The sequence below is a fragment of the Remersonia thermophila genome, chromosome 4 (genome assembly GCF_042764415.1).
Source record: "Remersonia thermophila strain ATCC 22073 chromosome 4, whole genome shotgun sequence".
Lineage (NCBI taxonomy): Eukaryota > Fungi > Ascomycota > Sordariomycetes > Sordariales > Chaetomiaceae > Remersonia > Remersonia thermophila.
The window spans coordinates 2,936,700-2,962,747 of record NC_092220.1 but is presented as its reverse complement, the minus strand read 5'-3'; the positions used below and the strand labels follow the sequence as shown (position 1 = coordinate 2,962,747).

Here is a 26,048-nt window from a genome sequence, read left to right as displayed (position 1 = left end):
ATCCCAGCCCGCGACTGGTTGCACCGCAGAGATGCGACAGCCAACCGAATGCAACCAACGACAGGAGAGGACGCCGACAAGGACTCACAGGAACAAGCGAGCGCTGCAGAGCAACAGGTCGCATGCGCTGCCGTGCACGTTGATTTCCCAGCGCGTTTGATAGCGACGGGTCGGTGGGCTGGTGGTGGTGGTGGGCGCAAATCGGAGATGCAAGTTGGGCTGGGACGATCAGATGATGGTTTGGTGATCGCAATGTTGATTACGAGCGCCATCCTTTCGCCGCTTTCTGCTCTTGTGAATCCCACCGTACGTACCGTAAGGTGCTTTTTAATACGTAACCCCCGCTTCAGGCTCATTCAGGGTTAGCTAATAGTTATCGGGATTGGGGAGAGGGTTCGGGGCCAAGAGGGTTAGGTTCGGCACTGGTCATGGAGGCGGAGGTGGAGTAGTTCGTTACCCAACGCCATGACAACCAGAAGCTCGTCTCATCCATGGCATGACATGGTATATGTGAATAACTCTCTAGAAAACTTTTTTAAACAAATCATATATTCGGTTGAAGAAAACAGCACAACTTCGGATTCATAAGAGAGCTTGCACAACAGCCAAAAATGGCCGTCATTCCGGACAACGTTGCTGTTAGAGAACGCTGCACATTGGCTCCTTTTGTTCAGTGTTCCTGGCCGAATCCACCATAACTACTTCATTACCGGGATATTTATGTACGCAGTACACGAAGAGAATGAAACTCTGCTTTGGACCCGTTTCCGTTTCATGATCGTCATAACATCATCAAGATCATGCCCAACTCCACCAACCCTGGCTCCTCCCCTGAGTGGTACAGCCCCCTCCCCCCCCCCCCCCCCGGCCTCAACACCTCGACCCGTTCGTTCTTCGCAGTGAGCATAGACTCGTACCCGAGGTCCTTGATCGCGATGTTGCGGTTCTTTAGCAGCCTTTCACACACGGGGTCGCCCAGGCACTTCGGAATTTCAACGCCCTCCAAGGGGGGGGGGGGGGCAAGGTGCTCGACGCCAGCGTCTCCTGGCTGTACCTGTACATGGAGCAGCTCATTTGGACGAGCGGCTGGAACACGGCATCTGTCGAGTCCTGGAAGGTTGGGAGGTTGTTGACGTTGAAGCTCTGTGAGGTGAGCGCAAGATGGTCGCCGTCCTGGCAGGGCTCTGGGCAAGAGCTTTGTTCGGGGCTGGCTCGGTCGGTCTCGACGGATGGTTAAGCGGCTGAGCCTCAAGCTTCTGATCGCTGCCCATGGGTTCGCTTGCTGGCCATGCCACGGCAGCTTGGCCGTGGCCGGCATCATGGTCCGGGCTCTGGAGAGGGCGGAAGCAGGCCGGGTTGATGGAGCGTTGTGTCAGCGTCAAGTTCGACTGGCGGTCGTTGGCCTGGAAGTGACGGGCAAAGAGGCAGCTGGAGGCCGGCCCATTCGGCCTCGGGCTAGGCCGGGTATACCCATACTCCATGGCGACGTCGTCTCGTGGCGTGTTATCAAACGAAGCCTTCACTTCGACGCCGCAAAGAAGCCTGTATAGGCAGCGTAGAGCCGCGATGCACGAGCACAGCACGCAAGACGGAGAGATGGCGTGTCTTATTTCCCAGAGTTCCGCACGCTACACCATATAGAGCGCCCAACGGCACCAAATAGTCCGATGCCCCCCCCCCCCCCCCCTTCTCCCCCGTCTCCTTGCCCCTATCCTGTGCAGGCCAAATCCGCAAATCCGACCTGGGAGGCATGTCGACGTCGTGGCTGCAGACAGGTTCTGTAGGTACGCGACCACCAGCTGTATACGGTGGTACGAGATATGTACATGTCGTACGCGCCAACCCTCGACCAAGGTCCGGGACCACAAGGGCCCGGTGGAATCTGACCCCCGACGCTGGGGAAAAGAGGTGAGATGACAAGTGTGAAAGTCCCCGAAAGCAAAGGCAGTTTAGTTATGACGTAGTCTTCCCCAACGAGATGCCGAGAGAAGGCAGATAGAGCCGCGGGCGAGTCAGCCGCATGCTTGGCGTAGAGAGGAATACTATACATGCTAATGTAGGCACTCGTACTTCGCAGAGGAACCTTGTGTTTGCAGCCTGGAACATACATAGTCCCTGTCTTGCGCTAAGAAACCCACTTCATCCAGGCAGAGAACCTGACTTCAACGTCCCTGTCCACCTGTACCTCAACTAACACGCAACATAACCCCCAAGGCTGCAGCCACGGCTGCACCTTGATCTCCGAGCCGGTGAGAGATAGCAGCTTGCTGCCTAAGCGCCTAGCCAGCACCAACGCTTCTGCCGAGGCGCTAGCTATCATTATTGGCTTTTCCTTGACGACCTCACGGCCTCCCCCCCAGACAACACCTCACAACACCTCCAGAGCCTCGCAGCTCGACCGCCTTAAAAGGCTGGCCGGCACCTCTCGTAGGAAGGCTTGTGCTCAACGTTGTCGTGCTCAACTTTGCTGTGCTCAAAGCGACCTGGCGTAGCGCCCATTTCCCGAGCCTCGCCCGTGAAGAGCGACCAAAATAGCATCCAGCCGTGCCGATCAACGTGAAATACCGGGGCACTTGTGCACCTGAGAGCACGCCGTACATAGCGGCCTGACAACCATGGTGATGCGCGAGCAAGACCCAATGGGAGCCGACGCCCTGTCGTCGTCTGCCCCCGCTTCCGTCGTCGTGGTCATTCCCCCGCCGCAGCCCCGACGCCACCGGCGCCGCCGACAGGCGCTGCGGCCTCGGATGCCGAGGACGCTTCCGACGCCGGGTCCGGCGACGACAAGAGGGCTTCGTCGTCCTCGTCAGACCCCGCGTCCCGGCCCGCCGCCATCAAGCCGCCCAAGCTGCGCCTCCACATCCAGGATCTGGCGCACCCCGGCACGGCCAAGTTCTTGCGGGTCGTCCCCAACGCGGGCGACCTGCTTGCCCAAGCCGTCGGCGACATCGACCGCCTGCTGTACCGTCCGCCGGACGGCAGCAAGAAGCAAGGGACCAGGCCCCACGCCCCGCCCACCCGCTCGGTAACCCTCGTGCTCGAGGACATGGACGGCGTCGCGTACACGACAGGGGTATGTCAATCCTCTTCTTCTTCTTCGTCTCTTGCTCCGACACCCTCGTGAGCGCCAAAAGGCCGTTGGATGCATGAGGAGCCAGGAGGCCGGTCTAACAACTGACGTGCAAACCCTCCCACCAAAGTCCGATCTTGACGACGACCACAAAGAAATCCATTTCTCGCTGCGGTACATCGACAGTATCCACCCCGAGGAGCTCCTCGCCTCCGAGATCCGCGGCGTCCTGACCCACGAGCTCGTGCATTGCTACCAGTGGAACGCGTGCGGGACGTGCCCGGGAGGGCTCATTGAGGGCGTGGCCGACTGGGTGCGGCTGCGCTGCGGTTTGGAGCCGCCGCATTGGAGGAAGCACCCGGATGGCGGTATGTCCTTTTTTTTTTTTCTTTTTCTTTTCTTTCCTCCTGCTTCTCCCTCTCTGCCATGCCCCTCCGCGTTGCTCTCCCTCGCTCGCACGCTGACGTTCCCGCTTTCCCGCAAAACGACACAGACTGGGCCTCCGGCTACGAGCAAACGGCCTACTTCCTCCAGTACCTCGAAACCCGGTTCGGCCCCGGCACGGTGCAGGAGATCAATGCCAAGATGCGACGGCACAAGTATCGCGGCGGCGCTTTCTGGTGCAAGCTGCTGGGGAAGACGGTGGATGAGCTGTATGCCAACTACGTCAAGGAGGTTACGGGAGGGGAGGGAGACGGCGAAGGGGATCGGAGTGACGACGAAAGTTGCAGTTGAGACGTTTCTGTTGGCGCCCTCCCCCGCGAAATTCTGCTCAAGGCACCGGGCGCATAGAAGATGGCTGGATAGATGTAGCACATCAACACTTTTTCTTGGTATAATAATGATGGGGCTCAGGATCAATCGAAAGGGCAAGAAATCCAAATGCTCATGGACGCAGGCGTGTCGAGTCAACCGGAGCACAAAGCAGATGGTATTGAAGAGGGTCCAAGACGGCCCATAATAGCCTGCTGCAACTCCTGTAAAGAGAGGAATCGCCTCGCGCAGCCCCCCCCGATATCGTCCATGCCAAGTCCTAAAGCAAGATCCAACAACAAGTGCACCCGAATATTCCCCAAAATCCAATCCCGGAGATGTCCTGTTTACCGTATGCGCGTCCTTCTGTCGTACAACCGTCCCGTAACGCCGTAATAATAGCCTAAGAAAAATGCCCACGATGAAATGTCGGCGGCCTCGTGCGAAACAACGTAGACCGCGCCCGACGGGGTCAACAAATGGTGGAAAAGGACCAGAGAGACGGCGCAAGCGCTCGAAAGGGGGAGGAGCATCAGCCCCTCCATGCGCTGTCGCTCTCGCTCACGACGCTCCCGACATCCGACCAGCTGGCCGGCGTGGGGACCCCGCCGTCCGTCACGCTAAGCACGTCGTCGCTCCGGTCTTGCGCCGCCGCCGACTCCGCAGCAGCAGCAGCAGCAGCAGCAGCAGGGGAAACGTCCACCACCGACGCCGAGTCGGAACTCGTCGGCGTCAGCTGGCCTGCGCTCACCAGCTCGGGCTCCGACGCGGGCGCCTGGGGGGTGTGCGGCAGCGGCGAGTAGAAGCTCGCGCCCCCGTCGTAGTGCTGGCCGTGCTGGCTGTTCTCGTAGTAGGAATGCGACGACGAGCCGCGGGCCCAGGCCTGGATCGACGCGTACGCGTCGGCCGCGATCCGGTCCTGCCCGGCCGTCATGTGCTCGCCGTCGGCGAGCTCGCGGTCGAGCGTGGCGCTGCGAGACGACGGGGTGGCGGGGGTCGGGGTGGACGCCCGGTCGGGCGTGGCCGGCCGCGTCGGCCTCTGCTCGTCGTGGGCATCGCTGTCGGTGGTGGCGCTCAGGGCGGTGCCGTAGTCGGTGGGGGTTTGCGACTCGTAGTCAAAGAGCACCTCGCTGGTGGACGGGACGGGGATGGGAGACAGCACGGCCAAGGGCTGGCTGTCGGGGACCTGCGGAGTCTGGACCCGAGGGGTGGCACCGTAGATATCGGACATGACCTCGTCGCGGGGCGGGCTGGGAAGCTGCGGGCGGTCGTCCAGCTCAATGCCGTACTCGTCGCTGAAGGGGTTGGCCAGGGCGGCGGCGCTGAGGCCCCGCACGCCCTCGGCGTTGCCGCGTCGGCGGACAAGGTTGGCGGGGTCAAGATCCCGGGCGCTGGCGCCTGTGTTGTACACCAGGGTACCGCTCGGGCTTCGCTCGTGGTCCGGCGCGAGGATGTCGTCAAAGGTCTGCGCCCGTGGCCGGTGGGGAGGCTCGCCCTGCTCTCTCAGCTGCTGCTCGCGACGCATGTTCCAGTACATCAGCTCCTCCCGCTGCCTCCTCCTCGTCTCCTCGTCGGCGTCGACATCATGAGATTGATAGAACCCCTCGGCGTCCTCGGGGCGGTTGAAGCGCGGCGGCTGGCGAGCAGGGTCGACGTTGTCGCCGAGCGCGTGCAGAGCGATGGCGATGCGACGGCGGAGGTCCTCAGCGGCCCGGCGGACCTCGGGGATCTCGTAGATGGCAATGGCGGCCGCCACGGTCACCGAGGCGACGACGATGCCAACTGAGGCGAGCACAGCATGGTTAATAGGCGGTGGCATAGCAGAGATGGAGGTGATGGAGGAGAAGGGAACGCAAGGCGGTCAAAACGGTCCAGATTCAGCGCTCTCTTGAATCAAAGAGGATGAAAATGAACCTTTACAACACAAGACAAGGAAAGAAGATGGTTCGTGTTTGTCGAGGATTGAAATGCAAAGCCAACGACTTTTTGAACGTCGAACGGTTTTGTCGAGGCAGCAGGCGCTAAAACGAGCTCTTAGTGCCTTGATTGCGTGTCGCCTTGCCACTCCCTCCGGGCTGGGCAGACCGCGATCCGCACTAGCGGGGAAACAGAGGCGGCCTCAGGTCACAGCGGGCGCGGGCGGTAAAAACGACCAACCCCAACCCCATCTACACGGTACGCGGGGAAAAGGAGGGGGATGGCGACAGGGGTACGGCAACGGCAACGCCTCAACCTCAAGCGACAATCACCAATTGATCACCACTGACCTTTGACAGCCACGGGGACCGGCATTGTCGACGAAACCCCCTTGCGCAAGATGGATAGGTATCTCGAGTGGGTAGAGGACGATGGATATGAAGGGGCAGCCGAGCTCCGGTCCTGGGCATGGACGTCTACTGTGGAAGGCTGGGCGGGAAAAAGCAATGGGAGAGGGGAGAGGAGAGCGTGGCAGCAAGCCACAAGCCGGGGACAGCACCGTTTTGTCTGCCCGTTGGACGAGATCAGGTGCGCCCTGACGCGGCAGCTTACGCAGCAGGGCGGCATCTGGTTGCAAGGCTTCCCCCTCCTCTGCGAGAGAGCCTTGAGCCCTTTTGGGGAGGGAAGGGGGCGGGGCGAGGATTGGCCAGATGATGTCAAACCAACGAACGTGGTTTGATGCGTTTCTATGACCACCCATTGTCGTGTGCTGAGCCCTGAGCTAGGCTCGGCTTGGATCCAACAAAAGGCAGCGAAGCCATCCGATCGTTTGACAACCTCGATGGGTTGAACGTGGCGCGGAGACGCCATGTCGCCAAGGACGTTTGCTTTAATAGCGTGTTGGTGAATGCCGTGTAAGCAATGGCATCAAGCATCCATCGCTGCGGCCGGGGCTTGGACCATTCAGAAAATAACGGTAACTTACACAGTATGTGACAACGAACGACCTGTAATGACAGGGATCTTGGACGCAGCCCTTGGCAGAGCTGAGGCGGGGCGGTCGAGGCAGCTGAGCACAGCAGAACCTTGGAGTTGTGCGACTCTTCACACGATCCGGGACTTCCATCCACATGGCGGCTTTCCTCCCTCTCCATGGGCCCGTAAGGGAATGAGAAAGTCTAGGGCAAGTCGATGCCCCGCGTCGAATCATGTCATGGCGACCTCAAATCCACCCGACGAGTCCACCATGTCGGAGATCGGTATCCCCAACTCCCGATGGTCCAACTCCACCAGCGAGCTTTCATGCTTGTAACTAATTAGTTGGCTGTCATCCTGGAACACGAGCCGGGCCGGACGCGGGCGAACGCTGCCATGCCTCGGCCCAGATGGGAGCGGAGAATGGATGGCGGGAAGACCTCCATGTCGCTCTGTTCCAGGTTTGAGTTGCTTATAGTACAACAACGAACGAGCCAACGCTGGCCAGCCCCATCCACACCTTCGGCGGCACAAAAAGGCATGCGGGAGCGCGCTTGTGGTGTTTCAGCAAGCAATGTTTCTCTTCTCTGTGTTTCTTTCCACGCGAACGCCCCCGTCTGCCTAGATGACATGCCAAAACCAAAAAAAAAAGAAAAAAAGCGCTACAAACTCCAGCCGATCAAGAAAAACCACTTCCCGGCTTTTCCGTGCTCCCGAAACACCCAATCCGAAGAAACCTGAGGCCGTGTAAAACAGAGAAAAACAAGAGCGCGAGATGACGGGGTTGGGAGAGGACGGAACGCGAGGAGCCGCTCGCGGGCCCTCGCTCTCCCTCGCCGCCGAAGCCCGAGGACAAGAAAAAGAAACCACGGTTCCCATGCGCCCTCGTGGTCGGGCTTCCATCCCTCCACCGGTGGAGGGATCCACTCCCTCATCGAAGACGTACGGGAACCGGACCAGACCCCACCGCCGAAGTTGCATCCAGGATATCGCAGGATGAGCTTTCTGGAAACCCCGGGATCCCAACATCGAGGAGGTGGTGGGTGGTCCCTCTCTCTCTCTCTCTCTCTTCCATTAGTCAGCTTCCACCACCACCCAGCCCCTTGCCTGCCCGGGGGGTGGTTTGCTACAGCGGCACGCGCGATATGGCCGCCCTCCATCCGAGAGGTGCTTGGTTGCTGCGTTGGGTATACTGTGTAGAGAGAGAGATGCGGCGTGTTCCAGACCAAGCAAAGAAACCTCGTCCGGCGCTGGTACGTCTCGAAGGGGAGAGGGTCTTAGTGAGACCCGCTCGAGATGGAACTGCTCGAGGACGTCGTCGTCGACACCGCCGACGAAGAGGTGGTCCGCTCGGCCTTTCTCCTCTCGCTGCGCGCCGATGTTAGCCAACCCGATGCGATAAACATTCGCGGAGCAGGAGGTAGAGGTGGTCTTACTGGGTAGCACGGTCGATGAGGGTGCACTTGTACTTGGCGTTGCCCGTCTTGATGTGGAACTGGAGGCCCTTGGTCTCCAGGGTCTGGATGAGCTGCTCCTGAACGTTGGGCATGGTGGATGTTGTAGATGGGGGAGAGGAGGTCAAGCGATGGTCAAGGTAGTCAAGGCAGAGCGAACTTTTGTGAGGCTGCAAGTGATGGCAACGAGGCAAAGAAGGCGAGACCTTGAGCGCGTTGGGTTTGATCAAACAAGAGGCCATTCAGAAAGTCCCAACGAGAGAAGAGAGGTGAGGTATATATAGTCAGAACCGGCACATCGTGTCTCAAACCATTGGGGGTCGACCGGCTCTATTTCATCAGTGGAGCGTCACGATTCCCGCATCCGGGACGCCATGGCCCCGCCCCGACCGGCGCACGTGTGCTATCCCGGGGGTAGGTACACGCAGCAGGCATGAGTGTCCCGCATGTATGCTCACGCCTCAGACAAAAAGGTGACAGGTCGGAAGCGGCCCGGCCTCGCCCAGGAGGGGGGGGGGCGTCGGTAGGTACCTAGGTAGGTGGGGTGAGCAAGATGAGGCGGAATTGGACGTCACCAATGCATCACCAGGAAACCAACTGCCTCCATCCCTCCTTTACCCCCCCCCTCCTTCTCTCTCCCCTCTCTCCAACAACCAACCTAAGAGGGGGAATCGCCATGAGCCATTTGCAGGCCGCACGTGTGTACACACCAGGCCCCGGCTCGCTTCCCATTGACGCTCGCAGCTTCGCGCGACACCAAACCCCTGGCACCCTTGACGTTGCACGTCTCCGGCGGCAGCGTCCCGACATTCGAACCCCCTGGATGGAGCCCGCAACGAACCCATTCGGGCTAATTCCTCAACCGCGAAACCGAAGAAACGATACCGCCCAGCTGGGCCCCGCCTTGGTTTTGGCGATGGGGGCATGCCGTGCGAATAACTCTTTGTAAAAGCCCGGCCGGGTCGATAAGATTCGTTATCTCACAGGGTAGGCGAGCCAGGGTTTCCCGGACCTCAGGCGTCAACAGCCTATGAAGGATGGTTTTCAGACAGACCGAGGTCCCATAGGGAAAGCCTCGATCTACAGCCATATCATGAAAAGCACCGTTGGGGAGGGGGACCGATTTGCCACAGCATGGCCTCCTCGTGCAGTAGGTAACTAAGAGCGTGCATCTCGTTGTCGGGTAACGTAAAAAGGCGACATCTCGGCCACCGTCGTCTCAGACCTACCTACGTACAACCTTGCTCAAGGTACACAAGAGGCGGGGGGCGGCGCGAGCAAACAGCGAACCTCCACACCCGCCCGTTCCGGAGATGCCGTCCGGCATGAAGAACCGCCGAACCTCCGCTTCCGTTGTCGCCGTTGTCGCCGTTGCGCCGCCGTCCCCCGTCCTCCTCTGTGTCGGCTGCGCCGCCATTCATATCCTCGCAAGCTTCTTTTTTTTTTTTTTTTTTTTTTCTCTCTTTTTCTTTGCTTCAATGGCAGGGCTCGGCGTCGGCGGACAGACACGGCTCGAGGTCGGGGCGCTCGCCGCCGCATCGGGAATTATGGTTACACAACACTTGTCTCCAAAAAACTTGGAGATGCGTCCTCGTCCGGGGGGAGCCAACCAGAAGCCAACAAAATGTCTTCCATCACGGATGGCCAAGGCTGCATTCGTCTCCCCTCTGCAGGATCATCGACGGCTTCCCCCCCCCGAAAGGTGTGGTTGAAATTGGAGACACGTAAACAAATGAGACTTGGACCGCATGGCCGTGCAGCTGGACGACTCGGATGCTGCCGGTCGAAGGGTGAGTGATTTTCTGCGCGGCTTGATCCGACCACCACCACCTGCACCCAAGTGCACGGCCTAACCGTACGTGGGAGGGAAGAGGGGGGGAGGGCGGTTTCAGGCGAGGTGTCTGTCGTCATGTTGGCATCATAGCTTGGAACGCAGCCACCGATCGTTTGAAACATTCTGCCGCAGAAGCAAAAAAGGTTTGAGTTTCCATCCCGGCTTGATGAACCAACGTGACCGACCGATCGCCCGCTTTCTGGCTTCCATGACGGCAGAGCATTTGGCCAAGTCCAAGTCGTGGAACGGTTTTTTTTTTTTTTTTTTCTATTTTGCCCAGAGCCGGCCGGGGCGAGGACGCAAAGCGCCCCACCAGAAAGCGAAAAGAAGTGGAGCCGCTGATTCCGCAGGGCTGGGGCTCTCGGGGGCCGCGCCAGCCAATGGGAGGGCCCTCTTCTTTTCAGTTTAGGCAAGTGGCCGGTTGTCCGCGGGGGTTGTGCTCCGTGGGCTCCCCCACGCAACGCGCACACCTCACCCTCACCGCAAACCTACCAGGTAGGTCCCATTGCTTGCATTGGAATGTTCCATCCGTGCGTCCGTACATCATGTTCTCGGGGAACAGCTGCGCAGCGCGCATCGGGTCGTATGCAGCGCCATGTTTGGGTCCAGTGTCGTTCTCTGCGCGCTGAAAACCCGGGGGAACACGGCGAGGGTGGTGGGAAGAAGTAAACGAACGGCGGCCAAGGCGGCCAAGGCGGCCTTGGCATTCTGGTTCGACGCAGCGCAGCAAGACACGGGCTCTTGGCGTGGAGACGACGGGAGGGTTGGAGACGAGGACCGTCACTGTGAACGTGAGGTGGTGCCTACGTATAAGGTGGGTTGCAGCGAGGGCAGTCAGTCGGTGTGTGTGTGTATGTGGTGTGTGTGTGTATGTGGTGTGTGTGTGTATGTGGTGTGTGTGTGTGTGTGTGTGTGTGTGTGTGTGTGTGTGTGTGTGTGTGTGTGTGTGTGTGTGTGTGTGTGTGTGTGTGTGTGTGTGTGTGTGTGTGTGTATGTGGTGTGTGTGTGTGTGTGTGTGTGTGTGTGTGGGTGGGTGGGTGGGTGGGTGGGTGTACGTAAGGGTTGTATCACCGCAACGTCCACGTTTCAGACAAAAACCCCCGGAACGGGAGGGTCGGGGCTCGACAAAAACCTTTTGGGTCTCCTCGCAGGTCTTGGAACTTCATATTGCGGAGCACTCGTCGCTGCTTCACTCAAGCCCCCCGCACCCAGATTTCCTTGGCTCATCGGTGCGATGCTCGGTCGAGAAGTCGCCAAGGCAGACAAGATGATATGATATGAGGCGTCCATGGTGCTAGCGTGCGCTGTGCGAGATGGTTGGGAGCCAAGAAAGCCGTGCTGGTGCCGCCGACCCCTTGGCAGAGGCGAGACCGAGAGCAAATCCCTTTGTCGTTCACTCCCCTCCTCCTCGAGGATATGGTAACTTCTACTTCTCTTACGCTTGTGTACTGTAGATCCATGAGTTTGAGGAATCTATACCTCAGGCGCCCACCGTGCCGCAGCAAATCACGCGGTGCGTCGGCGAACCGCGAATGAACCTTCTCACCCTGACCGAACAAGGCCCGCCGAGCCAGCAGGTAAAGCCCCTCCTCCGTCGTGAGCCACAGCTTGCCACCCAGTTTTCAAGTCACCACAGGCCCGAACGACCTCAAGCAAAAACATTCATCAACATCGCTACCACCAGACCAGCCTAGATGCTATCGAACGTCGTCCAAGGGTACAAGTACATCCAGTCTATACAACCAGAGGGTGTGTGTGTGTGTTGGGGGGGGGGGGGGATATCTCAAAGCTTCTCGATGATGGCGGCGGCGTACTCGTTGGTCTTGGCCTTGCCGCCCAGGTCGCCCGTCAGGGCCTTGCCCTCGGCGAGCGTGTCGAAGATGGCCTTCTCGATGCGGTCGGCGTACTCGGTCAGGCCCATGTGCCGCAGCATCATCATGGAGCTAAGCAGCAGGGCGGTGGGGTTGGCCAGGTTCTTGCCGGCGATGTCCGGGGCGGAGCCGTGGACGGCCTCGAAGATGGAGCACTCGTCGCCGATGTTGCCCGAGGGGGTCAGGCCCAGGCCGCCGATCAGGCCGGCGCACATGTCGGACAGGATGTCGCCGTAGAGGTTGGGCATGACCAGCACCTTGTCGTTGTACGGGATCGGGTCCGTCGTCATCTTGAGGCACGTGTTGTCGAGCAGCTCGGCGTCGAACTCAATGTCCGGGAACTCCTTGGCCACCTGGTTGCCGACCGACAGGAAGAGGCCGTCGCTCATCTTCATGATGGTGGCCTTGTGGACAACCCGCACCTTCTTGCGGCCGATGGCGCGCGCGTGCTGGAAGGCGAACCGAAGCACCCGCTCGCTGGCCTCGCGCGTGATGAGCTTGATGCTCTGCACGACGCCGTCCACCACGACGTGCTCGATGCCCGAGTACTCGCCCTCCGTGTTCTCACGGATCAGAACCGTGTCGACATTGTCGTAGGGGGTCTTGTACCCGGCCACCGACCGGCAGGGCCGCAGGTTGGCGAAGAGGTTGAAGGTCCGGCGGAGCGTCAGGTTGAGGGAGACGTGGCCCTTGCCAATAGGGGTCTGCGGGTAGACAGGCGTGGGTTAGATAGATGGAGCGGGCGGGCGACGTGATGCAAAGCAGCAGCGCATGCAAGACACCACCAAGAGCGGGTGGGCACGTACCGCGAGGGGGCCCTTGAGGGCGATCTTGTTCCTCCGGATGCTCTCGATGGCCTCATCGGGGATGGCCGTCTTGCCGTCCTTGAGGATGGGGTCGACGTTGATGGGCTCCCAGACGATGGGGGTCTGTGCTGTGGTGTAAGCGTTGCCGCCGCCAAGTCGCAGCCTGGCTGGTGTTGCCGGATGAGCGGAAGCGAGAGACGAACCTTGGCAGCAGCAAAGATATCCTTGACGGCCACGGCAATCTCGGGGCCGATACCGTCGCCCTCGATCAAGCTGACGGTGTAGCGACCCTAGAGGGAAAAAAACGTCAGCTTTCATGCGCATGCCCCTTCTCCTCGACGCTATCGGCGCCGTCTTGTTGGGTTTCTTGAGTGATTTTCATGCCAAGACCGCGTAGATGCGGCGGTTGTTGGAGCTTGGTGGTGGCAGGCAGGCATGCTGGCAAGCCACCCAGCAAGCGTGACATTTTTTTTTTCTCTGCTTACCTGCGCATCCTTCTTGCCGTCAAACTTGGCGACGCGGTCCTGCTGCGTCGAGTACAGCCTCTGGTTCTGCGAGGAGGAAGCGTGAGCGTCAGCGACCGGCCGAGCGTTGGCCTAGCGGCGTTGAGCGGACGGCGCACCTGAAGCACAAACGAAGTGGCAGCGCGGGGGGCAGCGCGGAAGCACTGGCGCTGCACGGGCGCAGCAACGGAGCGGAGGGCAAACATGGTGACGGTTGCAATCCGGCCGGGACTGGGATATTGGATGGGGGGGTCGAGGGAGGACAGAGAGGGTCGTTGGAGGTTGGACAGAGCAGTCCTGCGGCCGGGGGTTGGTGGAGGGATATGGGAATGCAGAGAGCAAAAGAGTGAGGTGTTGGATTTTGGCTGCTGATTTGCGCAGATAACAAAATCCAATTGCCAACCCAAACCCCCGGGGATGCAGGATTTGGCGCGGAAAGCCGGTGAGTGGACCGTGCACGCACAGGGATGGGACCGCGGCGGCAACGAGGTGGTTCCATGTGAACTCGTGACGTCGTAGCACCTTCTCCCCGCGCAGAGCTTCCGCATCAGGAAGCCAAGCGCTCACCGCCCGGAAAACTCGGCAGAACCGCGAAGGGTGAAGGCGGTAAACGACGGCTTCCGGCAGGGTGGAACGCAACTGAAACCCCACCGGCCAACTCCATTCCATCCAGGGACCCGGCCGCCATCCGGAACCTTACCCCTGTCAGCCCCGAGCTTGCAACCTCGACGCCGAACCGTTGGAAGACAGGCCTGCGCACGACCGGATGAGGGGGCAGCCAGGGCCGACCCCAGGGAAGCGTCGGAGGGACAAGCATCGCGAGAACCTCGAGGCACCAAGGTGGTGCGACACATTGATTGCATCCCCGTCCCCGTCCCCGTACCCATCCCCGGGCCCGAGCCCCGACGACAGCAAGACGCCATGGCCGCCGACCTGGAACGCACCGTGCTCGACTTCTACCAGATCTCGACCCTGAACCTCACGCAATGGCCCGCCGAGAAGGACCGCGACAGCGACGCGTCCGAGGACGAAGCCGAAGCCCTCAGGAAAAAGGCCAACCGCCGGAAATCGCGGTACCAGGCCTTGGAGCGCGCCGTCAGCAACCGCAGCAGCATCCTCCCGGGATCCGAGACCTCGGGCAGCGGCATCGCCAACCTGGTGCAGAGGGACGAGCCGGACCCGCTCGGCACCACCGACAGCGTCGTGCGCACCTTGAAGCATCTGGGCGTCCCGCTGCAGGATGACGTGAGGCTACGTGAGTCGGGCCGGGAGCGCAAGGGGGGGGGGGGGGGGGGGGGGAACGAACGGACATCCAGGCCGGAACGTTCAAGGTCAGGGCGGCATGGCTGACGCGCTAGCTTCTCACCCGCAGGCAATCGGTTCCTTCTCTCCTCGACCACCTTCTCTCCAGCCCTGTTCCTCTCGCAGATGCACGCCACGGCCGACACGCAGTCGCTCATCAACGGCCTCGAGGTCCTCTCGCGGTCCATCGACCAGAAATCGGCGTCCCTCAAGGTCCTTGTCGAGTCCAACTTTGAGCGCTTCGTCCGCGCAAAGGCCACCATCGACAATGTTTACAAGGAGATGAAGTACCGCGGGGCCGATCCGAACCCCGCAAAGTCCCGCCACTCGCATCACGCGAGGCGGAGCAGCTTCATGAGCTCCAGCGGAGCGTCCCCGGCCGCCAACACGCTCTCACCCGCCTTGGACCCCCGCAAGAAGAACGCGCTGGTGAAGGAGAGCGAGTACGGCGTGATCGGCGTCAAGGCGCCGCTGCTGGACGTGTCGGCCAAGGCCGAAGAGGTGTGGGGCCCGGCGCTCGGAGGCAGGGAGAAGGAGGAGCATCTCAAGACGGTGGCCTCGGCCTTGGAAAAGTACAAGGAGTACGTCGAGACAAGCGCCGCCATCGCCGACAGCATAAAGCGCAAGGACCACGAGACGCTCGTCGACGAGTACAACAAGGCGCGCAAGTTTGCCGACGAGGCCAAGCAGCTCGCCTACGACATCAAGACGTCGCAGCCGACCGACGACCAGCTGCACCGGATCCTGCTGGCCGCGCGCATGTGGCATGATGTCGACGAGCAGATCCAGCTCTTGAAGCGGGACGTCTGGCGGAAGCTCGTGTCCCCGTACAACATGGCCAAGATCGAGACCCCAGGCCACCACCGCGACAGCGACCAGCACATGGAGCTCATCTCGCTCCTCCTGGAGCTCGGGGTCGAGGACAACCCGATTTGGGTGTGGCTCTTGAGCCGGTACGACCACCTCAAGGGCAAGATCCAGGCCACCGCCGAGCGCACCAAGGTGGAGATTGAGTACCTGCGCCGCCGGCTTGCCAACGGGGAGAAGCCCAAGCCGCAAATCATCGCATCCCACATGCGCACCCTCGGGCGGCAGTCGATCGAAACCATGTCCAAGACGTTTGACTCGTCGGACGTCATCGAGCTGTGGGAGCTGAACGTCTCCTTCGTCAGCAACATGCTCTCTCCTCAGGGCATCCTCGGCGAGGTGGTCGAGTTTTGGCAAACGGTGCAGGGCTTCGTCGACGGCAAGACGCAGCGGAGCCTGCCAACCGGCTACAGAGGCGAGTCCGTGGCCCATCACCGACTCTCGCCGCAGGGCGCCGCCGATCTTCGCAAGGGCACGATCGAGCTGGTCAGCATGATCCGGGACCACATCCTCCTGTTTTTTGCGGGGCCGCCGCCCGAAGATCTCTCGTTGCTCTTCTCGCCGATGCCGTCGTCGCCAGGGACGCCGTCCATGTCCGGATCGCTCACGCCCCGGGACCCGCGCTTCAACCTGGACGCCAACAACCCGCCGCCGCCGTCGCCCAAGCGCGGCGAGCCGTGGGAGAAGTTCGCCTTCTGGCCGCCCTGGTCGAACTCGCTCAGCGGCGCCCACTTCCTCTCCAAGATGCTTGCTCTCGTGGGGAGCGGCGCCGCCGACATGGCATCCATCGACCCCGTCGGCAAGGGCGACGCGACCGAGCTGGAGCGCGTCCGGGCGCTGGTGGGCGCCGCCCGGGAGCGGTGCGTCACGGCGCTCTGCGCCGCCTGGAACCGCGACGCCGAGAACATCAAGTACGTCGAGGACTGGCGCCGGTCCCCCGACAGCCGCGACGTGACCAAGATGCCGGCCAGCTTCGCCGCCTTCGAGGGGGCTCTTCTCACCGGGATGCAAAACATCCTCTACGTCTCGGACGCCATGTCCAAGCCGGGGGCCGAGGACATTGTGCTTCCGCCGCCGACCAAGCTGCTGCAGATGGTCCGCAGCCAGTACGTGACGACGCTGTACAAGGCCCTGAGCGGCATGGTGGAAAACGCCGAGCGGTACCCCAAGCAGGCCGACGACGATTGGACGGTCGACGCCGACGGCCACTTCCTCGTCAACAGCACGGTGCCGACCCTCAGCGGCGGCACGATCGATGCGGCCGATAGGGTACGTGCACCTCCCTCCTCTTACCCCCCCCCCCCCCCCCCCCTTTTTTTTTTTCACGGAATCAAGCGCGCCCGCAGCTAACGCATAGTTCCCGACAGAACGTCCGCATGCTCCTGACGCTCAGCAACCTGCAAGCCCTGCGCTCGACGGTGGTCCCCAGCCTCAACACGCAGTTCGAAAACGCCTTCTCGGTCAAGCTCACCGACGAGACCAAGACGATCCGCGACGTGCTCGGCCAGATCGACGCCCGGCTCTTCCAGTCGTACACGCGGCCCGCCATCGAGTCCCTGCGCCGCATCATCCGCGCCGGCGTCGCGGCGCCCGACTGGGTGCCGCCCCCGGGCGCCAAGCCCCGCGAGGTGCGGCCCTACGTCTACGAGGCCCTCCTCAACCTGGTGCTCGTGCACACCCAGGTCACCACCACGGCGCCGTCCCTCGCCGCCGAGGTCCTCTCGTACCTCCTCGAGCAGGCCTCGCGCGAGCTGCTCGAGGCCTTCCGCGCCGCCCGCCCGCGCTACCACCTCGAGGCCCTGCTGCAGGCCACGCTCGACGTCGAGTTCGTCGCCCAGACGCTCAGCCACTACACGACGGACCGCGCGTCGGAGATCCAGAGCGCCATCTACCAGGAGCTCGACGCGAGGACCGACAACGAGGCGCGCGCCCGGCTGCAGGCCGAGCTGCCCGAGCTGCGGGCCGTGCTCAAGCGGCTGCGCGAGGCGTCCAAGGGGGAGTTTGCGTGCTTCAAGAAGCCCAAGAGGCTCGCGGCCGTGGCGGCGGCGGCCAAGGCGGCGGCGGGAGGCGTGGCGGGGCTGCTGCCGAGGAGGGATACGGGAGGGAGCTTGGGAAGCGACCGGTAGGGTGGCTTGCTGGGAGAAGAAGAAGAAGAAGGGGATAATCATATACCGGTAGAGTTGGGGAGAAAGGGGTTGTTGGTCTCGAATGTGGCATACGGGTGGACTGGCAAACTGGCACGTCTTTATGGTTCACGAGTGACAAATAAAACAATCCTCCTCTAGGATTGAAGAAAGCAGGAGGAAGATGTCAGACAACCTGAAAGCACCCGGATTATGGTCAAAGAGGGCACTTTCAGGTGGGTGTCTTTCGTCGTGACATATCCGTCGGGGTATTGGTCTATAACATGCATGCCCTTTTTTTTTTTTTGCGTGTTGTTTGTTCTTTGCTTCGGCCAACGTTCCCCCCTCCCCCTTGGGCTGGCTTCTGCAAGCCCGTGAAAGAAAAAAACACCAAACGCAGCCTCATCGCCGTTCGCCAGCCAGCCGAGGCGTAAAACCATCATATCATTAAGGGATCGAAACCGCATGCTGGCGTTGCGAGAATCGCCGCCAACTCCCCCGAGGAAACCATATATAGTCGTACATGTCATAAGCCGATGGCCGAAGCTGCCGCAGGGTCTAGGAAGCAGGGCTCATCGGCGAAGCCAACGCCGAGGAGCGTACGGGCGTACGTTGCTCGCTTCGGGTTGGGATTGTGTTTGGCGCACCTCCAACGGTCCCCATCAGGGGTCGTTGCTGGGAGGGAGGAGGAGGGTCGAGCAGAAGAGGAGCTCGAATGAGCGGGAATCGGTCGGCGAGAAATCGGGGCGGACCTGCTTCGCCTTGACGTGGGCGACTGCAGCAAGGAAACCGCTCGTTAGCAAGACCATGGCCATCTTGACGCGGGAACGTTGTCCGGCTCGTTTCCGGAAGGGGTTGCTCACAGTCTAGGTTGATGGCCTCAAAGTAGCCCTTGATGGTCGGGTTGTCCTCCTCCGTGACCAGCTTCCCGTCGCCGTCGCGGCGCGAGGTCCGGGGAAGGGCCTTGCGGATGCTGAGGAGCATCTGCAGCAGGTTGGCAATGACGTAGCCCTGCTGGGTGAAGCTCACGGGCTCCTTTTCCAGAGGCCAGAGGTGGCGCAGGTTCTCCTGCTCCCAGGCCTTGAAGGCCCAGCTCGACTTTTCGACGCAGTTGAGCAGGATCAGCACGGCAAAGTACATGTTAAAGTCGATGCGGACCTTGCTGTCCTGCAGGACGCGCTGCATGCCGGTGAGGAGAGCCTTGCTGGTGGCGGCGGCTTTCCTCTCGGCGGCGGCCGCCAGCTGGAGGCAGATGGTGTTGAACAGCTCGCCGTCCGTGTCCTCCTTGATCAGCCGCGGCTCGCCCTCGTCGCCCAAGGGTTTGGCCGTGATTGTCCACTGGCGCTCGCGGTCCAGGATCTCGACGAGGCCCCACAGCTCGAGCGACTTCTTGAGCAGCTCGTCGTTGGTCTTTTCCGCCACGTCGACGGCCGTCTGCAGCGTCACCTGCATGAAGTGGGACGGCTCGCGGCGGATCAAGTCGGGCAGGGCCTGGCGCATGTACGTCTCGACGCGGGTCGGCACGTCCTGGTTCTCGTTGTCGAGCATGACGATGGGGTAGGTGGACGGCTGATCCTCGACGACGGCCGCGTCGACGAGCTTCCCGTCGGCGTCTCGATCGGGATCGCGCTGGAGCACCTGGAGGAGCAGCCGGGGGGTGCAGTCCGGGAAGTGGCACGCCTCCACGACGAGGCCGTGGGCGGCGAGGTTGACCGTCTGTTTGATCTGGTTGACCCGGGCCTGGGCCAGGACGATCTGCACGCCGGCCGAATACAGATCGAGCTGCTCCGAAAACTTGGTGCGAACGCAGCCCGTGCGCCACACGCGGGGCGACAGGACCTTTCGGCACGTGTCGCAGGGCGAGCCCTGAGAGCACGTCTTCCGCAGGACGCGACAGCGGATGCAGGCGCCGATCTTGCGAACCTCCTGCACCTCCTTCCGCCGGGTGGCGCTGAACCTGGCCCGGGAATGGCGCGATTTGGCGCCGTTCGGCCCGCCGTCGAGCCGGAACACGCCCTTCCCGTGGGGCCCCAGCGTCGTGGTCTGCATGGGCATCGGGGTCGCGCTATGGTTCGGGACGGCGGCCGGAAACGAGTCGGTTGCGTACGTTATGACGCCCCACGGCGGCGGGGCGCTGGTGGCGGGAATGGAGGGATGCGCGGCAGCGGTGCTCGTGCCCGGGGCCAAGGCGTCGTCGGTACCAGTCATCTCTGCCACGGGAAAGGTGGTTTCGGCGGCTGCGGCGACCAGAGCCTCGTTCTCCGCGGTGGTCGCCGCCGCCGCAGCGGCAGCAGCAGCAGCAGCGGCAGCGGCGGCGGCGGCGGTCGCGGTGGCGGCCTCGGCGGCGGCGGTGGCCTGCTCTTCGAGGATCTCCGGGTCCAGGTAGGCAGGATGGAGGCGGGCGGTCGCGGCGGCGGCCATGGTGATGTTGTTCGCAGGGTCGGATTGGGCGTTGTCGACGCGGAGGATCTCTTGGAGGCGTTCCTCGGCCGTGAGCGCTCGCTCGGCATCCTCGGCGACGGGCTCGGCTGGATGACGGTCAGCACGGAAACAGGCCGGCTCGCCTTGGGAAGCCCGGGGGTCCACGTACCCTTGACCGGCTGCAGCGCGGCGTCCTGGGGCCCCTCCTGGACGTTGGCGATGGCGCTGGACTCCTGGAGCTGGCCGTCGGGCGGCTGGGCGACGAGGGCCGAGCCGGGGCCGGCAGCCGGCTGGGTCCGATCGTCGTTCTTTTCGTTGAGATCGATCTGGCGCGACACCTCGGCGAGGACACCGAGGGCGGTCCAGTCGCGTTGGATCATGGGAAGGTCGACCGACGAGCCATTGGCGGCCACGGGGACCTGTGCCTGGGCGTGGGCGTGGGCCTGGACGTGGGCTTGGGCCTGCTGGGACTGCTGGAAGCGCTGGGATGCATGGCCCATGCCCGACAAGGTCAGCAAGGCGTTGACCCGTTCTGCTTCAGAGATGGCCGGGCATTTTTTGGTCAAGTGGCTCGTCAGGCTGTCGAGGCGGCCGCGGGGGAAATGCTCGCCGCACCTGTGGAGGACGAAGGGGAGGACGAGGGTGTTAGCAAAGGGCCGTCTCCAATGGGGAGGCAGGCGACGGGGCGGGCAGGAAAGACAAAAGAGCGGTGGCAGCAGCTCACGCTTTGCATGTGTGGGGATATCGGTTGCTCTGGTCCTGCAGCTTTGGTCCGCGCTGGAAGTACTGTGCAATGAGGGCATTCGGGCGTCTTCCCATGGTTGCAGTCGAGATGCCGAATGCCTCATTGATGGACCCAAGACGGGCAGAAGGGGTGATGTTGGCTTGGGTCGGGTCAGTGCTAGTCGGTGAAGATGGCGGTTGTAAGGCGGAGGGGTCTTTGGAAGGAGAAGGCGAAAATACTGCCGGCTTAAACCATTGGGAAAAGTTGGCGGTCAGTCGCGTCGGGACCCACCCACTCCGTGTACCTACCCAGATGGATCCCCCGGGGGGGGGGGGGGGAGGAGGTGGGGCCCATCTTTTGTGGGCATGGTCAGTTACTGTGTACTTGTTAGTACCGTGCGTGTATTCTAGTATGGTATTATAGTACAAGTAAGGTAACGAACGTGTTCCATCTCTGCGGTATCTTGGGTGGGGATTCATCCTGGCCCGGACCGGGGAAGTCGAGGAAACCCACGTGAGATACTCCCACTCCCATCTCGGAGACCCTACTATGGACAGGCAGGACAGCTGGCGGCCAGCCGTGGGGGAGAGAAGGGACAGAGGGAGGGGGGTTCTTTTTGCTTCAAGTCCAATAACTACTACCATATAGTAATAACGTTAACTTCCATTCATGTCCAGTTTGACATGCAAGTCCTTCTTCCTCCTGAGCCTGTCAGCGGCCACCATCCATCCATCCGCCTTATCTGATCCACTTGCCAAGCGGCCAAGACACGTCAAGCTTTCGGCGGGCTCCCGGTCAATCGAGGCTCCCCGTCCGTCAGCTCCCTCCCTCCCTCCCGGCGAGTGGGATCCAACGTAAACTGCCGGGCCCAGCCGAACGGCAAGGCGCGTCATTCCCGTCCATGACGGGCCCACCAGCGCTGTCTGCCTGCTTCCAGGTTGCTTTCCCTTGGTTCATCCCAACTCCCTTCCCCCCTCTCCAGCCGCCATTTTTCTTTTTCTTTTCTTTTTCTTCCTTCTTCTTCTCCTCCTCCATCTTCCAGGGCACCTAGGTCCGGTACGCTGGACAGAAGCACCGAGAAGCAGACGACGACGACGACGACGACGACGACGACGACGACGACGACGACGACAACGAAGCTCATCAACCCCTTGCGAAAAAAATAAAATAAAAAGAAACCCCCCTCCCAAAATTGCAGGACAGCATCTCGCCGTCCCTGACCTTCATAAACCATGGCCTAGCAGCCTCGCCTCGTCTCGAGACGCTGCACCCTGGCCCCGCCCTCCTTATCGCCCCCCCCCCCCCCCCCCTTTGAATCCGAACCCCAACGCAATCGCTTGACCCTTTCCGCGCCCGACGACCCTCGATGCCCCGATCGCCCTTCCACACCCAGCACCCCGGGCCCATCGCCAGTTTCTGCCTCCGTGCCGGAGCCTAGCCGCCATGTTGCTGCTTCACCAAACCGGCAGCGTCAAGATCGGCGAGGTGGTTCGCTACACCGTCACCTACAAACCCTCGGCCGACCACATCCTCCCCTCCCCCGAGTTTCTTTACCTGCGCATCAAAAACACCTGCGCCGCCGCCCTCCGCGCCGCCTTCGTCCACGGTCCGTACACCCTCAGCGTGGCCGCGTACCCCTCCCACTTCAAGCCCTTCGAAAAGTTCGACAACCCTCGTCGCTATGGCGTGCCCGAGTTCGAGCCCATGCTCAAGGCCGGCGGCACCTGGAACTGCCACCTGATCGTGCCCGACAACATACGCCAGACGGCCGGCGAGGGCATCAGCACCGGCCACTTCGGGAGCGGCCCCGAGCACGACGACGACACGGTGAGCTGGGTCATCGAGATAGCGTCCCAGGTCATCTTTTCCGCATCGGCTCACGTTCATTACGAGCTGCTGCTGGCACGCGATGAAAAGTCGCTCAACCTGGGCTCCGTCGTGCCCATCATCGGCGGCCAGGCGCAGGTGCCCCGGCCGGGCCGCGTGAGCGACTTCCAGCAAGGCCCTGGCGGTCGCACCCACCACCCCGCCCAGCCCAAGGGCGTCTTCTCCAAGGCTGTCCACCTCAAGGTCGAGGACACCGCGGCTCTCTGGAACACCCCGCGGCTGCCGGGCTGGGATGATGTCGGGTGGCTCCGCGCTCGAGAGGCCGACCTCGCCAACGCTGCTCCGGCGGGCGCTCCTCCCCCCGGCGACGGCGGCACGGGCGCCGAGCAAACGCCCCGTCCGCGATTCAAGCAGAAAAAGGTTCATCTTGTGGTGCTCACGCACGGGCTGCACAGCAACCTCGGCGCCGACATGCTGTTCCTCAAGGAAAGCATCGACGCCGCTGTCAAGCAAGCCAAGACGGACGCAAAGGCACGCAAAGCAAGGGAGCGAGCCGCGCGGCCCAGCTCGCAACGTCCTGCGGCTTCCGATGGAGCACCGACGACCGAATTAGTCACTCCAGCGACGGGTCCCGAGACAGAGACCAACAGCGACAACGCTGGTGATCAGCCCAATGGGGTCCCTCCGCAGCATCTTGGCGAGCAAGAAAAGGAGGAAGAGGAGGAGGAACAAGAAGAAGAAGACGAGGATGATGAAGAGGTCATCGTGCGAGGGTTCTCGGGCAACGCGACCAGAACGGAGCGAGGCATCAAGTACTTGGGGAAGCGTCTCGCTAGGTACATCCTGTCCATGACCTATCCGGACCAGCCATGCTTGCCGACCGCCAAGGCAGCGTCGGAAGCCATCGCCCACACGCTCAAGGCCACCTCTCACAGGAAGGCGGGCGACGAGGCTCACAAACACGGCGCCGCCGCCCATGCCGCGGCGTCTCTGGGGGGCAAGCGGCTTTACAAGTTCACCAAGATCAGCTTCATCGCCCACTCCCTCGGCGGCCTCGTCCAGACATACGCCGTCGCGTACATCCAGAAGCACTCTCCGCACTTTTTCGACCTGATCGAGCCCGTCAACTTCATCGCCCTGGCATCGCCGTTTCTCGGCCTCAACCACGAAAACCCCCTTTACGTCAAGTTTGCTCTGGACTTTGGCCTCGTCGGCAGAACAGGCCAGGATCTGGGCTTGACATGGCGAGCCCCGACCATCGCACGGAACGGTTGGGGTGCCCTCGTGGGCGGCCTCGGCGACAGCGCCCACAAACGCGTCCACGGCGAGCCCCGGCCCGAGTCCAAGCCGCTGCTCCGGATCCTGCCCACAGGGCCCGCCCACAAGGCGCTGCGGAAGTTTCGCAACAGAACCGTCTATTCCAACGTGGTCAACGACGGCATCGTGCCGCTCCGGACGAGCTGCCTTCTCTTCCTGGACTGGCAGGGCCTGGGGCGGGTCGAGAAGGCTCGCCGAGAGGCCGGCCTGGTGGAGACCGTGGTCGGGTTCGGCTGGGCAGAGCTTACCGGCGCCAACGTCACGAGCCCCAGGCTCGCTCCGTGGTCGGAGGAAGAGTCTCACGAGAAGAACGAAGCCGACGCCACCAGCAGGTCTACCCCAGCCCGCCCAGGGCACGCCCAAGAGGTTCCGCAACCGCCGACCAATGCCGTGTTCGAGGACGACCGGCAGAGCCTGAGGTCCATGACCGGCGTCTTACGGCCCCCGGGCGACATGGCCAACACCACCGCCACGACCACCAACCCTTTTGCCGGCCTCTTGAACTTCTTCCGCGGCGAGGGGCCAAAACCGCCGCCTCCGACGTCGCCCAAGGTGCCCAAGATCTACCAACGCAGCCAGACGCTCAAGCCTGGCGATTGGACGGGTTCGGCGGACCCTGTCGCTTCCTCCAAGTCCAGGGTCACCAGCGGGCACGAGCTCGCAGACGAGCCCGAGGGCGTGCTGGCGCCTCCGAAGACGAGCGTTTTCGAGGCGGCCGGCGACCTGCTCAACCCCAAGCTGCCGTCCATCGAATTTCTCATTGATCCGTCCAAGCGGCCGCGCACCATCTTTCATGACCGCGTCTACCACCCGACCGACATTCCCCCGCCGCCGGTCAAGCAAAAGACGACGACGAGCACCCTCAACCTGCTCCGCTGGAACCCCGCGGCGGCCAGCTCGTCTCCCAAGGCGGGGAGCGGCTCCGTCTCCCCATCGCCGTCCGCCCAGCAGCTCGACCACAAAGACTCTACCCCCGCTCCCCAAGCCTCCAGACCACGCAAAGAGTCCACCGTCTCGACCGACAACGACTCCACCGTCCACAGCCCGTCCCTGGCCAGCGCCGACTCGGTCGCGGCGGTGGCGGCGGCGGCGGCGGCGGCGGCGGCGGTGGCACCCGCCGGCCCTGAGCAGCCGCTGCAGCAACGAGACGGCGACGAGACGCCCACCCCCGAGTATGACATATCGCACATGCGCGTCGAAGAAAAGATCGCGCGCGCCTACCACCGCGGCTTGTCGTGGCGCAAGGTGCTGGTCAAGCTCGAGCCCGACGCCCACAACAACATCGTTGTGCGCCGCATGTTTGCCAATGCCTTTGGCTGGCCTGTCGTGCAGCACCTTGTCGAGGCGCACTTCTCGGACGCGGCCATGGCGCGCACGCGCGACGAGGATGTGCCGGGCCTGGAGCGTGCCAAGGATCCCGCGGTCAAGACGGGGGCGGACGGGAAGGAGACGAAGCCCGAGGGGGAGGTGCTCGCGGGGGAGGCGCCCGCGGGAGGGGCGCAGGGCGGCGGGAACGAGGACCCGGCCCACGAGGGCGAGAGCGACGATACGGTGTCGGATCTGCCGTCCGCAGATGCCCTCGGGGTGATGTCGCCGCCCGTCCACGCATCCTCCCCGGGCGCAGCGCCGCCTTGCACCGCAGCCACGCCCAGCCGCCCCCCCCTCGACCGGATCGACTCGGTCACGTGGAGCGATCGCGACTGGGTGGACAGCGCCGACGAGAGCGATGACCCTGGCAGCGGGAAGACACGTACCGCTGCCGCTGCCGCTGCGGCGAAAAAGAAGGCCGCTGCGGAACCGCAGCCGGCAGCGCCCGCCTCGGTCGAGGGGAAGGGCAAAGCCGTTCAAGGAGAGGGAGGAGGAGCAACAAGCGGACTGGGCTTGAGCCTGGCGGGAAGCGGCGGCGGCGGCGGCGGCAGCAGCAGCAGCAGCAGCAGCAGCAGCAGCGAGAAGAACTCGAGCGCAAACATGTGGAGTTGGACCGAAAAGTTTGTGAGGAGGGCCCGGTCGAAGTCGCCGACGGGGACGGCGGCAGGAGGGAGCGGAGGGACCGATCCGGGGGTCGCGAACAAGTGAAGCAAGACGAGCATGGATCGCCGCTGGGGTTCTTGTTCGCTTGTTGGATTGCGTTGGGGAAGCCGTCGGGTGGGAAGAAAGAGCGCCGGCGAGGTATTAGACGTGGGATGGGGTATCGGTCGGGGCGCGCACCATACCCCTGTACATCCTTACATGCCCATCTATTCGACATGGATGCGGAGGGACTTGGATAGAAGGGTGCGTAGCG

General features: G+C 62.4%; 7 protein-coding genes across 7 annotated transcripts; 3 read left to right on the top strand and 4 right to left on the bottom strand.

The window, feature by feature from the left end:
- Window positions 1-2,615: 2,615 nt before the first annotated feature.
- On the top strand, window positions 2,616-3,805 carry VTJ83DRAFT_4976 (uncharacterized protein; the record flags this gene model as incomplete). Its single annotated transcript, XM_071011524.1, has 4 exons — window positions 2,616-2,687; window positions 2,756-3,073; window positions 3,201-3,438; window positions 3,564-3,805. 4 exons carry the CDS (start codon window positions 2,616-2,618, stop codon window positions 3,803-3,805), a joined length of 870 nt encoding a protein of 289 aa, XP_070866426.1.
- Window positions 3,806-4,355: 550 nt separating this feature from the next.
- VTJ83DRAFT_4975 (uncharacterized protein) lies at window positions 4,356-5,642 on the bottom strand (the record flags this gene model as incomplete). The annotated part of the gene is made up of 1 exon (XM_071011523.1): window positions 4,356-5,642. One exon carries the CDS (start codon window positions 5,640-5,642, stop codon window positions 4,356-4,358), a length of 1,287 nt encoding a protein of 428 aa, XP_070866425.1.
- Window positions 5,643-7,377: 1,735 nt separating this feature from the next.
- On the bottom strand, window positions 7,378-8,411 carry VTJ83DRAFT_4974 (uncharacterized protein; the record flags this gene model as incomplete). The annotated part of the gene is made up of 3 exons (XM_071011522.1): window positions 7,378-7,954; window positions 8,003-8,083; window positions 8,152-8,411. 3 exons carry the CDS (start codon window positions 8,409-8,411, stop codon window positions 7,378-7,380), a joined length of 918 nt encoding a protein of 305 aa, XP_070866424.1.
- Window positions 8,412-11,786: 3,375 nt separating this feature from the next.
- Window positions 11,787-13,389, bottom strand: VTJ83DRAFT_4973 (uncharacterized protein; the record flags this gene model as incomplete). The annotated part of the gene is made up of 5 exons (XM_071011521.1): window positions 11,787-12,578; window positions 12,681-12,803; window positions 12,884-12,970; window positions 13,166-13,231; window positions 13,303-13,389. The coding sequence occupies 5 exons, from the start codon at window positions 13,387-13,389 to the stop codon at window positions 11,787-11,789; spliced, it is 1,155 nt and encodes a 384-aa protein (XP_070866423.1).
- Window positions 13,390-14,104: 715 nt separating this feature from the next.
- Window positions 14,105-17,478, top strand: VTJ83DRAFT_4972 (uncharacterized protein; the record flags this gene model as incomplete). The annotated part of the gene is made up of 3 exons (XM_071011520.1): window positions 14,105-14,438; window positions 14,556-16,621; window positions 16,720-17,478. The coding sequence occupies 3 exons, from the start codon at window positions 14,105-14,107 to the stop codon at window positions 17,476-17,478; spliced, it is 3,159 nt and encodes a 1,052-aa protein (XP_070866422.1).
- Window positions 17,479-18,137: 659 nt separating this feature from the next.
- Window positions 18,138-20,715, bottom strand: VTJ83DRAFT_4971 (uncharacterized protein; the record flags this gene model as incomplete). The annotated part of the gene is made up of 4 exons (XM_071011519.1): window positions 18,138-18,250; window positions 18,339-20,003; window positions 20,066-20,511; window positions 20,621-20,715. 4 exons carry the CDS (start codon window positions 20,713-20,715, stop codon window positions 18,138-18,140), a joined length of 2,319 nt encoding a protein of 772 aa, XP_070866421.1.
- Window positions 20,716-22,063: 1,348 nt separating this feature from the next.
- Window positions 22,064-25,840, top strand: VTJ83DRAFT_4970 (uncharacterized protein; the record flags this gene model as incomplete). Its single annotated transcript, XM_071011518.1, has 1 exon — window positions 22,064-25,840. The coding sequence occupies one exon, from the start codon at window positions 22,064-22,066 to the stop codon at window positions 25,838-25,840; it is 3,777 nt and encodes a 1,258-aa protein (XP_070866420.1).
- Window positions 25,841-26,048: the final 208 nt, after the last annotated feature.